The 12,294-nt window shown below is 41.4% G+C and overlaps 1 protein-coding gene across 1 annotated transcript in view; it reads left to right on the top strand.

The window, feature by feature from the left end:
• The window catches only part of atg2a (autophagy related 2A), a 30,638-nt gene that overhangs the window by 8,152 nt on the left and 10,192 nt on the right, over positions 1-12,294 (top strand). Inside the window, exons 5-26 of the mRNA XM_061725564.1 lie at positions 63-207; positions 575-790; positions 886-985; positions 1,590-1,754; positions 2,289-2,431; positions 2,756-2,831; positions 3,036-3,285; positions 3,580-3,721; positions 4,003-4,101; positions 5,120-5,275; positions 5,902-6,175; positions 7,774-7,846; positions 8,391-8,565; positions 8,659-8,801; positions 9,036-9,157; positions 9,278-9,429; positions 10,358-10,490; positions 10,640-10,824; positions 10,908-10,988; positions 11,538-11,644; positions 11,744-11,836; positions 12,021-12,091. Of these exons, the coding sequence (XP_061581548.1) occupies positions 63-207; positions 575-790; positions 886-985; positions 1,590-1,754; positions 2,289-2,431; positions 2,756-2,831; positions 3,036-3,285; positions 3,580-3,721; positions 4,003-4,101; positions 5,120-5,275; positions 5,902-6,175; positions 7,774-7,846; positions 8,391-8,565; positions 8,659-8,801; positions 9,036-9,157; positions 9,278-9,429; positions 10,358-10,490; positions 10,640-10,824; positions 10,908-10,988; positions 11,538-11,644; positions 11,744-11,836; positions 12,021-12,091 (3,101 nt within the window). The remainder of the gene's footprint in view (positions 1-62; positions 208-574; positions 791-885; positions 986-1,589; positions 1,755-2,288; positions 2,432-2,755; positions 2,832-3,035; positions 3,286-3,579; positions 3,722-4,002; positions 4,102-5,119; positions 5,276-5,901; positions 6,176-7,773; positions 7,847-8,390; positions 8,566-8,658; positions 8,802-9,035; positions 9,158-9,277; positions 9,430-10,357; positions 10,491-10,639; positions 10,825-10,907; positions 10,989-11,537; positions 11,645-11,743; positions 11,837-12,020; positions 12,092-12,294) is intronic.

Below are 12,294 nucleotides of genomic sequence, written 5' to 3'. Positions count from 1 at the left end.
ATCATATATTGTCTTGGCACTAAATAATACCTGTGTGTGTGCGTGTGTGTGTGTGTGTCCAGGCTGGAGTACTTTGATGAAGCAGTGAGAGATCCATCCAGCCAGACTGCCGTGCCTGTTGACATCCACCAACCGCCTGCCTTTCTGCACAAGATCCTCCAGCTGAGCGCCGTTCAGCTGTTCTATGACGGCACTGGCACTTCTCAGGTGTTCTGTCTTTCTTCCTCATGTTTATTCTTCATATTTACTTTAGTTAGTGTGTTTTGTTCTGGTTTTTTTTCCTGGTCCTCTTTGTTTGTGCCCCTGACTTCAGTCATTTTAATTCATCCCTGTTCTTAATTCAACTCTCTCTCAGATGTGTTAACTACTGAGAATGTCAACACCCCAGTTAGCACTTTTTTGTGTAAAAGTTACAATGGCAGGTTTACTTTGTTGGATCTTGTAAAATGTATGTATCAATTTGAACGGGTCATGTAATATAACTAAAATAGGGCTTTTAATTAGGGGTATAATTAAAATAAGGCTTTGCTCACATGTCATAAAACTGGAAATGCTGGAATTTTTGTATTATTAGGGTCAACCTCAAGAGCAGTGTCCAAATTCCACCGCAGCAAGTGAAGGAGAGGAAGAAGATCAAGATGAGGAGGAGAAAAAGGAGGAGGAGGAGGAAGCCAAGCCCCTGGAGGACACTCCCTGTCCTCCATCCCAGCCACTGCTCATAGGAAGCTGCTCTGGTTTTATTGAAACCACTGTCAAGATCAAACAAAATGACATGCTGCCTGGACCAAAGGTGTGTGTTGTACACATGCAAACTAATAGCCTATTTAATTACACCTGTTCTTTCATATTGATCCATCTTTCTGTCTCGTCTTCTTGGCTCATCAGTTGGAGTTGGATGGGAAGGTCGGCTGTGTCCACATGCTGCTGGCTCCAGATCAAATAACCCACCTGACAGACCTGCTGGCAGCCCTCTGCATAGAAACTGGTACAATTAAGCACCCATTTTAACGAACTGAATGGAGTTTTGACCGTTGACCTTGACATGTTGAAGTGGAGTTTGGTTCTGCTGTCTTGTGTGGGTTTTTTTCTTTACTTTTTTTTTTTCTTCATGCATCATGGGTATATTATCATGTCCATATAAAATTCATATCTGTCTATTATTTAAAAGATCATAATTTGATTAGCTGAACTTGGCTAAACGTAAAAGGATGGCAAGATCAGTTTTGATTACATGAGCAATGAAAACAACTTTAGCCTTTAGTCTTATTCAATAACATTTTTATAATGATTGCCTTTTCTCTTTGCTGCTCTTGGAGTAATGGGACCTCATTTCCCCTCAGTTGCTCTCTTAAAGTCATAATAAGAGCTTGTTGCAGAGAGGATATATATAACACCATGTAGTGCACACAGCATCTCAAAGGCATGGGTTCTCTGACCAGTCTTATTTTAACTCAGATAATCTGTCGTTGTCCTTTATCCCCGGGCTAAACCCTGAATTCACGGACACTTCTAAAAAGACCATAAATATGAGGTCACATATGTGGTCTTCTTCATTAGTTTCATCATCTCTTCTATCCGCTCTCCCTCAGAGACAGAGATAAAGCGTGGTGGAGTACACAGTCGTCCGTTAGACTCAGACGACCTGCGTATGATTGAGGAGGACCTCAGTAAGCAGCTTGGATCCAGTCCCAGGGACCGAGAGTGGGAAACTGAGCCAGACCTGGAGCCCTATCTCACCAGCCTGGAAAATGGAGGTACACAGATTATAACCTGTCTGCATGAAGTTCACCTGAACTTCAGGCTTTCTTTTGTCCACATACAGTTTAAAACTATGTGAAACATTAGCAGTTTATCTGCAGTGTTGTCATAAGGAGGTCAATTCAGTAGTATAAGGTGAAGAATTGTAAACACTAACTTTATAATGCTGAGAAACGGCTCAGAGAGAGTTTTCTTTCCCTGTAAATTGTTCTTTATTTTCAACAGCGAGTTTTAACATAGCTGTCCTTGTCTGGCAAAAATAAATGTGTAGTTTGCTTATACAGTGTAGTTATATTTATTATTCTCACACATGTAGGGATCTCAGTCTGTTGTCTCCAGACACAAAGTCTATTATTTTATAGTATTATTTTATTTTCTTTATGGAGGTTTGCTTCACTTTCACATAAATCAGAGCAGATCTAGAAAACTAACTTCCCTGCTCCATTTAATACAGCTACATGCAGTTTTGAAGTGTCTGTGTAAAATGTGCTGTTCAACTAGTCAACTTGTTTGTGTTTTCATCACTGCAGAAATGTTTTACTCCATGGGTCCAGCTGGGATGAGCGGTAGTGTGTCATCGGTCCGGTCCGGCAGTGAAATGTCCGACAGTGACATGGAGTCGTCCACACGCAGTCTAACCAACCTCACACAGCCGGCATCGCTGTCTGCACAGGTACTGTGTCTGAGTCAAGGCCGGAAAACCGCCAGAATACAGTCTGAGATACACAATATGCTATTACTCAAAACAGTTCTGGTAATATTAAACATCTGTTCATTGTTTTTTCTGTAGGTGGTGTATGAAGGATTTAAGCATACACATAGTTAGTTAAATTACTTAACGTCTTTACAAGTAGCAAGATTGTTTAGGAAAGAATTGTATGCAGTGTCGTGTGGACCCTTTTCCCTCATTTACATATGATGACACACGTGGAACTGAATAAATGTAGCTTCCTATATCCTCACAAGACCTGATTTCTACTTTGATTGCCCCAATTAGGGTTTGGTGAACTGTCCTCGGAGATATCCTGTAGCGGGCTGCATGTCCAGTCTGCCGCCGGCCGGCCGGACCAGAGGTAAAGCCAACCATCTGGAGTCCTGTGTGCTGGGTTTATATTAGATCCATAAAAGAGTCTTGACTTTAAAAACATGAAACGCTGACTCGTATAATAATTATTTTATTTTGAAAATAATTATGTCTCTGTACTACACCAGAAACTATTTGGTGATGGGGGGAAAAAAGATCCATCCGCATCAGTCTTTTGTCCTGTTGGTTGCAGGACGTTCACACAGCGGCCAGGGGGAGCGGCTGAAGCCTGACGCGCTGCTGCGACTGACTCTTGGCGGACTCACCCTGACCCTGCTGAAGGAGGACCCGGTACCTAAGGCTGACGGAGCTTCATCACTGGCTCAGGTGTCTCAGGTGTTTTTCCGGGAGCTGGCCTTTTTCAAAGACAGCATGTTTAGCGAGAGAGACTTCCAACATCTGAGGGGTGGCTTTGCCAAGGCCTGCCCTCTATCTCATTTGAGGTAAAGAAAACCACATACACATTTATTTCTGTGTCGTGATTTTTTTTTACTCTAGTTTTTTTATATAAAATTAACAGTTGTGGAAAATGAAAGATTTTCATGAAAACAATAAATCTTTTATAAGGAAAAAGAATCTGTAGTTGGTGTTGCATGTTTGCATTATGTAAACTGGAACAAAATGCATTGCACTATTTTCTTTTTCCTGTCTCATGGTTTCCTTCTCTTTTTGCCATCAGTGCACGCTTCTACAACTCCCCTTATGATTCGTCTTGTCTCTGTTGTCCTTTCTCACAGAATGACCGGGGCAGCAGTGCAGGTTGCCTTTGAGATGCGCAGCGGGCAACGCCACTGTCGGGCCGTGACCTCCGACATTTCATTTAGCAGACTGGAACTGTTGGAGTGCATCTGGCAGGAAGGAAAGCCTCAGTACTGCGAGGTGACAAATCTCTGTCTGATCATGTTTGTGGCTGTGTTAATGCCTTAACTCTCAATGATTATTTGTGTTAACACTTGTTTTTCTCTGTCATTCAAAGGATCAAACTCCTCCATGTACATATAATTCTGTCACAGCTTTAGTCTTTAGTGATTTTGCACTTTAACCATCATATATGCTTGTGCTGTGTCATGCATTGAATAACTTTTTTTTTTTTGCTATCTGAAATTGTTTTTTTTATGTTCTTGTACAAGCTAATAACAATTCTTTCTCTCTTTTTCCAGTTGCTCCAGTTCCAAAAAGCTGGTCTATTTGCAGTTGGAGCTGCAGCCAGACCGTGTGCTCAACTGCACTACAGCCTCATTGAAAGACACCGGCGAAAGGTGAGAAGCTGCACAAATACATACATTAAACAAACTTTCTTAAGGTGCAAACACCTATTTGATCAAGAAGAAATTGCATTTGTTTACCTGATCTTTTTGTTTTGCATTCTAGCGCTCAGAATGCGCTGTACAAAATAAAGGGTTTAATTTTCATGTAAGCAGACCCATTGTTTGCAGTCAGTGTAATCTCTGACAAAAAGGTTTATTCTAACCAGGCTCAATGCAATGTTCAAATATAATTAAAATGTATGTTTTGAATGTCATAATGATTGAAAATTTGCTTTACTGAAACAGTCTCATGACCTGCTCAGAAAATCAGAATATGCTCCTGCATGTTCAGACTTTGTGCACAAAAGCTTGTGTTCTTGTTTTTTTCCCATTTCATATGTTAAACCTATTCACTGTGGAGAACTGGTCCCACTTATGGGTTTCACCCTGCTTCACTTTTGTTTTAGTAACGCTCTGTTTTAATCTCTTCTTTTGTTGTTCAGATTCTGATACCAGCGCTAAAAAATACTCGCTAGTTTTCAGAAAAATAAGAGTTTCACAGCAGCCAGTTAGTACCGATCTAAAAAGTAGCATTAATTTTCCTGAATGACCTGCCTGTCAATCATCCTAAATGTCAGATTTAACTGCTTGTCTGAATATTTGGAGCTGAGACACAATTGGCTGGATCGGCAGTACATCTCTGAAACTGTATGAGATTGTTACCAAACATATTTCCTGTATGCTAAGCAAAGTGCAGGTCGTGAGCTTTATAACAAACATTTGCAGCTCTGACATGATGTCTGACTGGCATTAGTAGTTTTTTTGAAAAACTACTAACAAGTAGACATAAAGATCTCCTGGAAACATTTACTATCAAATACTTATAATGATTGTAATATTTATTATTTATCACAGTACAATTGGACATAATCCTTATAGTTAAAACTTAGCGGCTCATGACAGATTAACAGTAACTTATAAATGTATCTTTTAACATGTTGTCTCCATATGTATGTCTGTGTATTAAAAGGGTAAACAGCGGATAGTGAGGCATGACAGTGTGGTGCAGGTGGAGCTGGCCGAGCTCAGCGCTGAGCTGGACCTGGACATCCTCAGCCGCCTCAAGAGCCTCAGCAAAGCCTTCGGCCACTGTCCCTCCCAGACTGCAGCATCGGGAGTCCTACAGGTGGTCACCTCATTACATTTTACACATAAAAAAAACTACTTTCATAAGTAAAAGTGTTATTAAAACAACTGAGAAGAAACCTATTAACACACATGCCGTAAAACAAAGATTAGGGGTTAAGCAGAGTCCACTGAAGAGACGTATCAGCACAAATGCATCCAGCTATTTTCTCCTAATGACAGTATGTCTCTGTAATCAAAACCACACAAGTGTGTTTTACAGCTGCTGCTTTGTGTTATACGTGCACTCCTGACTAAGTAGAAAACCATTCAAAATCACACAATATAATTTGGTTTCAATAAGCCGCTGCGGTTTTGCAGAGTCATGAACTTTTGTACTGTTACCACAATGGGAAACCAAAGTTAAGGAATAAGGCTTTTTCTTGTCATGTCAGACTGATCATATTTGTGCTGACACAAACATAAACAAAGTTCCCTGACTTAAGAGTGAATCGGCGGGTCTCCAGTGGTTCACATGTTGATCTTGAGTAGCCCGACTCCCTCATAAAGCCCTGCAATGGTCATTACTCATTTACGTGGGTGATTATGGTTGAATCGGTTCTTAAGATGGGAGTTCAAATTACTTTCTGCTCAGGAATAATAGTTTCTCTTTTTCTTTCCTTTCAGACTCAGAGCACTGAGGTTTATTCTTCCTTCACCCTCCTGTCCCCCCATGCGGTCATCAGGCTTCGTTTTCCCATACCAGACCTACGGCCTCTCCCTATCCGACGACCCCCGACGCAAAGGACGGTGAGGGAGGAGACCTTGGTGTTGGAGTTAATGGAACTGGAGCTGAAGCACCAAGAGGCTCCAGACCTCCAGAGTAACCAGGCTGGCCAGGGGCAGCCCGGGTCTCCCTGTCTCACCCAGCTGCTGGAGGCCTCCTTCACCGACCTGCACGGTGAGAGACCATGCAGCCTGGTCCAGTAGTTTTACTGAATGATGATTCATGAAAGGCAACCAAAGATAACAAATACAGGCAGTCCAATGTGTTTTAAGAGTTACATTTTGTTTTCAGTGTTATCCTCTTTACTATTTTTGCTTTCTCGCTTAACCCTTGTACTGTCTTTGGGTCAAAATGACCTAACTCTCCTATCCTTCCTTCCTTCCTTCCTTCCTTCCTTCCTTCCTTCCTTCCTTCCTTCCTTCCTTCCTTCCTTCCTTCCTTCCTTCCTTCCTTCCTTCCTTCCTTCCTTCCTTCCTTCCTTCCTTCCTTACTCCCTTCCTTCCTTACTCCCTTCCTTCCTTACTCCCTTCCTTCCTTACTCCCTTCTTCCCTTCCTCTTTTCTCCCTTCCTTCCTTCCTTCCTTCCTTCCTTCCTTCCTTCCTTCCTTCCTTCCTTCCTTCCTTCCTTCCTTCCTTCCTTCCTTCCTTCCTTCCTTCCTTCCTTCCCTCCTTCCTTCCTTCTTTTCTCCCTTCATTCCTTCTTTCCTGGTGTCCTTCCTTCCTTCCTTCCTTCCTTCCTTCCTTCCTTCCTTCCTTCCTTCCTTCCTTCCTTCCTTCCTTCCTTCCTTCCTTCCTTCCTTCATTCCTTCATTCCTTACTTCTTTCCTCCCTTCCTTCTTTTCTCTCTTCCTTCCTTCCTTCTTTACTCCCTTCTTCCCTTCCTCTTTTCTCCCTCCCTTCCTTCTTTCCTGGTTTCCTTCCTTCCTTCCTTCTTTTCTCCCTTCCTTCCTTCTTTTCTCCCTTCCTTCTTTCCTTCTTTTCTTTCTTTCTTTCTTCCTTCCTTCCTTCCTTCCTTCCTTCCTTCCTTCCTTCCTTCCTTCCTTCCTTCCTTACTTCTTTCCTCCCTTCCTTCTTTTCTCTCTTCCTTCCTTCCTTCTTTACTCCCTTCTTCCCTTCCTCTTTTCTCCCTCCCTTCCTTCTTTCCTGGTTTCCTTCCTTCCTTCCTCCTTTTCTCCCTTCCTTCCTTCCTTCCTTCCTTCCTTCCTTCCTTCCTTCCTTCCTTCCTTCCTTCCTTCCTTCCTTCCTTCCTTCCTTCCTTCCTTCCTTCTTTTCTCCCTTCCTTCCTCCTTTTCTCCCATCCTCCCTTCCTTCTTTTCTCCCTTCCTTCCTTCCTTCCTTCCTTCCTTCCTTCCTTCCTTCCTTCCTTCCTTCCTTCCTTCCTTCCTTCCTTCCTTCCTTCCTTCCTTCCTTCCTTCCTTCCTTCCTTCTTTCCTCCCTTCTTCCCTTCCTCCTTCCTTGACCCGAAGACAGCACAAGGGTTAACAACAACAATGAACATATTGGACAGTGAGAATATATTCACAATTAACATTTGAACTGTCTGTTGTCATTTTACCTAGTGGCTAAAAGGTGGCATCATCATTTGATCAACTGATTTGTGTGAATGTATTGTCATATTTTATTATGGTTAACTGTTATATTCTTCAATATACAGGATAGAGACTTGATAGTTTTTTGTTATTTCTAATTGCGTTGCTTTATTGAATGTCTTTTGAAGCCTTGATTTGCAAAACTATTTGATTTTTGATTTGAATTTTAACTTGTCTAACCAGGGTCATATGAGGGCTGGGAGGGAGGCTCTTTCCCCTGTATCAGAGTCAAGAAGAGCCATGAATCTCTCCCCAGGTTAGTATCACGATAAAGAGAATAATTACTGTTATGGCCTGAACGCAGGATGATAATACCACACCATGATCTTTTCCAAAGTTGTTATTAAGAAAGCCAAAATCTAGTCATAGACCTGCACTGTCTTGCACCATGCCTGAGGGAGCAGTAATGTAAATAACAGGATTTTTCACACTTTTAAGCTGAATTTATTCACTGTGATAGAGGTTAAATGAGTTTTCACAAAAGCTAAAAAATCGTCTTTGTGATTCTAAGGCTTGAAAAATTGATTCATAACACTCATAGCCCATACATCTCAGCTTTCGAACAGTCTGTCATGCAATGCTGTCTTTGACAGGCTGTCACACACTGATTTTCTGTGTAAAATAAGATCATTTTTTAAAAAGGACTTTTTAAGTTTACATTCACGTGGCTTACGATACCAAATGCTATAATCGTCTAGAAATTTGCACTTCACAGTACTGAAGGTTTGAATTTTGTCTAAACTTGCACATCAAATCAGACAAGAGGTGGTGTTCACACTTGTTCATATTTCCGTGAGCAGGATATCGGTGCGTGTGCGTGGAGGGGAGGCGCAGGGTCCTGCAGCAGGTCTGAGTGGGATGAACCTGGGCCTCCTAAGGGACCTGGGGACAGCCTTCTTTGACAGTCACTGTGAATTCAACGACAAAACCAGCTCTCCATTTTCTTCCAACCGCACCATGTTTGAGACCGAGGAGGTACGTTTACATGTGTAAAAACAAAAAGAGCATGTCTCTCCTCTTGTAGAGATCCCACACCTGACTTAAACTCTCCCCACCGGCTTGTGTTAGATGGTGATTCCTGCTGACCCAGAGGAGATGCTTCAGTTTCAGGAGCAGTGTGTTGCTCAGTGTCAGTGCGCTGTGGACATCAGCCTGCCGCTGGCCTACATCCTTCTCCCCAGCAAACAGGCTTTCCAGAGCATCTACAACAGGTATGTTCAGGGTGCAGCTCAAATGATCCATGTACTCTTGGGTCTTTTGTCAGAACTTCTTTGCCAACCTTTAAGACTTTGATATGGTGAATGTTCACTATATGTGAAGATGCACTTCAAAAGCTTTTAAATGTGTTGCATTTTTGTATTGTTGGAGTTCTTGTCATCTTATTAGGCTGAAGTCCTGATTCAGAAATAACCGCATTTACCTTCACCCACTCCTTCTTCCAAAAGGATCAATAATGATCTTTTGATGTGGGAGCCACCTCCCCCTCCTCCCCCTTCAGCCCACAGCCCCGTCCAGAGTCGCCATCATCGTGACGAGTTCCAGCTGTGCAAGTCCGCATTTAGACTGGGTAAGCTTAACCCCTGTGATGGAAAACATTGTAATCGTGGTCATTTGCATGAAATTGCAAGCAGAATGTCAAAACATCTATTACCAGTGAAATGAAAAGGACCTTCTCTCTCTGCCATAGACTCTGATTCAGAAGAGGAAGAAACTCATTTCTACTTGGCCAGCGACTCATCTGGAAAGATGCAGCAGTCTGCTTCTCACCACAGCTTCAGCCTCCTCTCCCTCACTGTGATTATCGGAAAAGGTCGTCTCCAAGCCAGAACTGACAAGAAGGTGAGCCAGGAGGAAGATAAATATATTCAAACCACTGATGCTGAATAAACCTTTTTTGACTCCCCCTCTTTAGCATTATGCTGTCTAAAACCATTTAGTGAACATTTATAATTGACTGTAATGTGATTAGTTATCATTATATTTGCCAGAAACTATAACTCGTCCTCTGGACGACACTAGTGAATAATAATATGCTAAAACACAATTGTTGTACAACATCACACACTGGCTATCCCCCAAAAAATAATAATATTTTGTTGAACTGCGATTAGCTGTGATGACAACACTGATTTGCCATGGCATAATTTCGGTGTCAAAACATTTATTTCTGACAATAGTTACATACATTTTTCATGATGATCTGTTATTGATGATGGGAGAGTCAGACCTCTGGGATAAGATCTGGACCAGTCCATGTTTTGGTCAGTCTATGTATGAATAATCAGATAAACATGAAAATGACATCTCATACCCACAGAGCAGCATTTTCACAATTTTAGTCAAATGAATCCCACCATTAGTCTGTGAATATCCTGTCATGGACATAAAAAAAGTAAAACCTGGACATTCAGTATATTCAGCTGTGTGCTTAACCTCAAAACAATCAACTGAAGCAACCGTAGACTATAATATTATCGGTGCATTACCTTATCTGTTGATGTTTATACCCTGATACACTCACCAGTCTAAAACTATGTAGATATAAACTCATCAGGTCACATGACCTTCGTCCACAGAAGCAGAATCAGAATTTTTATTCCCTAGAATTTGGTTTTCATATTTTTTTTAGTTATTCAGAGTTCTGCATTGGAAAAACAATAATACTTGGTATTTTACTGTCTCCGTAGTAACAAAAATGTTATTTAAATTCCAAAACATAAATCTTAAAATAAACGATTTCATTATTTTGGTTCGGTTTTTGGTTCAGGAGGACCAAAGTCATGGAGAGATTGTGCTCGATCTGGAGGGAGGAAAGATATTCAGTGTGGCACAGCATCAAAATGACCCCAATCTTAATTTCCTGTGTCTTGAGAGCAGACGAGTGGAGCTGTATCATCGAGGTACGCATTTTATTTTATTGTTATTTCAAAGATTTCATTGCAATATAATTTAGATATTCTTCTTTTTAATTGTTACATTTTTTTAGTTCCTGTTAGAAAGTATAACATGCTCTGTCTCATGATTGTTTTTCCACCTGAAACAAACACAGGTGTGGTGAAAGACACCCCTCTTCCCCAGCGGCTGGAGCTGCCCAGCTTTACTCCACCAAAGCATTTGGACCCCACCATCTACCCCACAGAGGTGGGAGTGAGCAGTGTGAGCGGCAGGGAGGGAGTGCCACAGATGTTGTCCACGGCCATCCAAATCACACTGGACCCACAGAGAAATGTGAAGGTATGTCCTCCTTAAGCACCTGATCATTGCAGATACTACACGATTGATCTTAGAGTAAGTTTGTAAGAATGTTTCTTTTATAGGAGTTCCTGGTTGCCCTTCAACTTCAAGGGGCCACCATGCGACATTACATGATGCAGAGCAGTCAGAGCTGGCATGAGCAGGTGAGAAGCTAATTTAAACATCATACAATATAGACATAAGTATTTTTCAGGTTTTTGTAGTTTAGAAAGTTTTAAATGGATGGCTACCGCATTGTTTGGTGAAAAAAGTTATGCAAATCAATCTTAGTGTAGGTGGACATGGTGGATTGATTATACGTTACACAAAGTTTGCACCTGAGGTTTTTTCTTTTGCAAACAAAAATAATGCATTTAGAAAAACAAATAAGACTGTCTGGACTTTACTTTATCTACTGTCATTATACTCATTGCTGAAAATAGTCTGTTTTAGCTTTAGAGGCCACTCAGGACTAAATAGCAGCCTCGCCAAAAACAACATTCTTGCTCCTAAGGATAACAAGAATGACAAAAATCTTAATCCCATCAAATGTTCAGCCTGAGCTCTTACTATGGTTGTTTTTACTTTTCAGTTAAGCAATTTAAATTGAACAGAAACACCAAAACCACACTGAAATCTAATTGAAGAATCAAGTTTATACAAGTCATTTTCTTAGTCCACGTGCCACCTGAGTCCGTCTCTGTTTGCTTCAGCTTGTGGACTTTCTGGATGTCGTTGATGATCCCATTCTGGGATACACGGCACCGGCTGTCATCACTGTCCTGCACACACATCTCGCTACCTGTGCCATAGACTACAGGTACATGCCTGAAAAACTGGATTATTCAGTTTTTGTTGCAACTGCTTCTATTTTTTTCTCACCCTTTTCCTTATCTTATGTTATTTTTCTGTTTTTCAGGCCTCTGTATCTGCCCCTGCGAGTGGTATTCACAGCCGAGTCCTTCTCTTTGTCCAGTAATATCATTGTAGATACGGCCACTTTCCACCTCAGGTACATCTCCCCACTGGTTGAAACATGAAGGTCGTCTGATAAATGATTGAAAAATAACAGTTAGCTTACTTCAGGTCTATTTGAGTGCCAGTCTATAGCAACTATAGAAAATGTCATTGAAGTATATGAAAGGTTGATTTACAATCTGGGAAGTCTTTCTAACAGTTTGTTTTGTTTTCCTCAGATTCATCTTGGATGATTCGGCTCTCTACCTCTCGGACAAATGTGAGATTGACACAGTGGACTTGAGGAAAGGTAAGCGGTCCAATGTGTCCTATGTACACTTGCAGAATAGTTAATAGTTTTCCGTATACCGTACTTGAAGCAAATGGCTATTTGGTCTGCAGTGATGTGAGGGTATAAAATGGCATAACGCGCAACATAATTCTAGTTTTTCCGCCAGTGAGTAACTACGCTCTTCAGTTAAAAATACTTCTGTGAAGACGAGATCAGTGTCC

The sequence above is a fragment of the Cololabis saira genome, chromosome 7, assembly GCF_033807715.1.
Source record: "Cololabis saira isolate AMF1-May2022 chromosome 7, fColSai1.1, whole genome shotgun sequence".
NCBI lineage: Eukaryota > Metazoa > Chordata > Actinopteri > Beloniformes > Belonidae > Cololabis > Cololabis saira.
This window is presented reverse-complemented; position numbering and strand designations above follow the sequence as displayed.